We start from the raw sequence: 2851 nt of genomic DNA on the forward strand, positions 1-2851 counted from the left end.
TGCTCGGCGTCTCTCGCTATAAGAGCGGCCCAGCCGCCGCCGCCCCGGCGAGACGGGCGAGGGCTGCGGGAGATGCAACAAGGCGCGGGGAGGCAGGGACCGGGGCGGCGGGAGGAAAAGGAGGAGGAGGAGAAAAAGGAGGAGGAGGAGGAGGAAGGGGGGGAGACAGCTGATGCCTGTCAAAGCCGGAGCCGTCGCGCTCTCGCGAGAGCCCGCCCGGCGGTAGCCACGGGATGCGGGCTCAGGTGCGGGCAGAGCGCAGCGCAGCGCGCCCGGCGCCGGGCAGCGGCAGGCAGCCGAGTGAGACGGCGGGGGCCGGAGGGAGCCTCGCCGCCCGCTCACCCGCCCACCCCAGCCCCGGCCACCGCGGCAGTCGCGGCGGCGGGGCAGGGTCCCGCTGCGGCACCGCCGCCACCGGCTCCGCCACCCGCCGCCGTCCGCGGCTTTACCCGGCAGGAGGAGAGCGCCGGAGAGCACTTTTCCCCCGACTTTAGGAGTGTTTGTGGATTTACATGCCAAGCCTTCAAGATGATGTCCATGAACAGCAAACAGCCGCATTTTGCCATGCATCCCACCCTACTGAGCACAAATACCCCTCTCTACACTCCAGCTCGGAAGCAATAAGAAGAGCATGTCTACCAACTCCCACCGGTAAGGGAGAGGCAGCTGCAGCTCTCCTCTTTCTTTCTTTCTCTCTCTCTCTCTTACACGCACACACTCTTTCTCTCTCTCTCTCTTTTCTGTATACTGCATGTATGTGTATGTGCATTAATAAAAAAACCGCTGCGAGGCACATTTTGACAAGCGGCGCTTAATGTTTTTTTCATGTCTTCCTCTGCAATCATCTGAGCGCCTGTGATCTTTTTTGAAAGCGGTGTTCACACGAGTCTCCGACTTCATCCACTTTCTGTATTAATTTTTATGACTCGGCCTCTGAAAAGGAATGCGCTTTATGTGCTCTTGTGTTTGACATAATTCCCCAGCTGAGAGTTACAGATCCATTTCTTCTTCTCTTTCCTCCTTCTCCTCCTTTCTATTCTTTTTTCTTTCCTTATTCTTGTTTTATTTTTTAATTTGTACTTATTTATTCGTTCCCTTCACGCCCTCGTCCCTTTTTTTTTTTTCCTTCGGATTCACCCCGACTGCTTGCTCTTTCTACTCTTCGCTCCTTCTTTTCATCTTTTACTTCCCCTCCTCCGTTTCTCCCCTATTATTCTACCGCATCCCCTATCTCCGCTCCCATCCCCGTGCTGTCTCCTGCTATACACCGCTTCCACCATTCACCTTGGCTCTTCCCCACGCCGTACCCCTTTAAACGCGCATACTGCTGCCGGCTCCCCCCCGCACGGTCACCCCAACTTTGCCCACCTCTCTCTCCCCTCCCGGGCTCCCCTCCTTCGACTTCCCCTCCCTGCTCACGGCATACCTCATCCTCCCGCAACCCCACGATTCCCTGCACCGTCCCCTTCCCTCTCTGCTCTTTGATTCCTCTCTTTCCCCCTCCCCGGCGCCCACCTGCCCTCCTCTCCCCGCACCCCGCTCTGTTTTGTGTCCCTTGCAGCTGCAGAGCAATATCTTCGCCAGCCTCGATGAGACCCTGCTGGCGCGGGCCGAGGCTCTGGCCGCCGTCGACATCGCCGTCTCGCAGGGCAAGAGCCACCCGTTCAAGCCGGATGCCACCTACCACACCATGAACAGCGTACCCTGCACCTCCACCTCCACCGTGCCCCTGGCGCACCATCACCACCACCACCACCACCATCACCAGGCTCTGGAGCCCGGCGACCTTCTCGACCACATCACCTCCCCCTCCCTGGCGCTCATGCCCGGCGGAGGCGGCGGAGGCGCCGGCGGCGGCGGCCACGACGGGGCGGGCGGCGGCGGCGGCGGCGGGGCCGGCGGCGGCGGGGGCGGCGGCGGCGGCGGCGGGGGCGGCGGCGGCCTCATCTCCACCTCGGCCCACCCGCACTCGCACATGCACGGCCTGGGCCACCTCTCGCACCCGGCCGCCATGAACATGCCGTCGGGGCTGCCGCACCCGGGGCTGGTGGCCGCGCATCACGGGGCCGCGGGGCAGGTGGCCTCGGCGGCGGCGGTGGTGGGGGCGGCCGGCTTGGCCTCCATCTGCGACTCGGACACGGACCCGCGGGAGCTGGAGGCCTTCGCCGAGCGCTTCAAGCAGCGCCGCATCAAGCTGGGGGTGACCCAGGCCGACGTGGGCTCGGCGTTGGCCAACCTGAAGATCCCGGGGGTGGGCTCCCTCAGCCAGAGCACCATTTGCCGCTTCGAGTCCCTCACCCTCTCCCACAATAACATGATCGCCCTCAAACCCATCCTGCAGGCCTGGCTGGAGGAGGCCGAGGGCGCCCAGCGGGAAAAAATGAACAAGCCCGAGCTCTTCAACGGGGGCGAGAAGAAGCGCAAGCGGACTTCCATCGCCGCCCCGGAGAAACGCTCCCTTGAGGCTTACTTCGCCGTTCAGCCCCGGCCCTCGTCCGAGAAGATCGCCGCCATCGCCGAGAAATTGGACCTCAAAAAGAACGTGGTGAGGGTTTGGTTTAACCAGAGACAGAAGCAGAAACGGATGAAATTTTCCGCCACCTACTAGGGGTGGGCGGGAGGGGCGGCCCTGGCACCCGGGGGCACTGTGGGCACAAGGGGGGGCCGGGTCGGGGCCGTGGGGGACGCCCACCCACCGCCGCCGTCGCCCGAGACGCCGTGGGAAGCTCCTGGGGACCAAGGGACGATGTAGAAATTAAACGTGAAGTACTCGGGGCGGGGGGGGAGGGCGTGCGGGAGGTGTGCGCTATCAATTATTAAAACAAAAAGACACTTGGACACCAACGAGAAG

General features: G+C 63.0%; 1 protein-coding gene across 1 annotated transcript; it reads left to right on the plus strand.

Annotated features, from left to right (window-relative positions):
* Window positions 1-528: 528 nt before the first annotated feature.
* POU4F1 (POU class 4 homeobox 1) lies at window positions 529-2608 on the plus strand (the record flags this gene model as incomplete). The annotated part of the gene is given in 4 exon segments (XM_082065734.1): window positions 529-577; window positions 580-644; window positions 646-651; window positions 1562-2608. Coding segments are annotated over 4 exon segments (1167 nt in total).
* Between the last annotated feature and the right edge of the window lie 243 nt (window positions 2609-2851).

This window comes from Streptopelia decaocto (genome assembly GCF_964273445.1).
Source record: "Streptopelia decaocto genome assembly, chromosome: 1".
Taxonomy (NCBI): Eukaryota; Metazoa; Chordata; class Aves; order Columbiformes; family Columbidae; genus Streptopelia; species Streptopelia decaocto.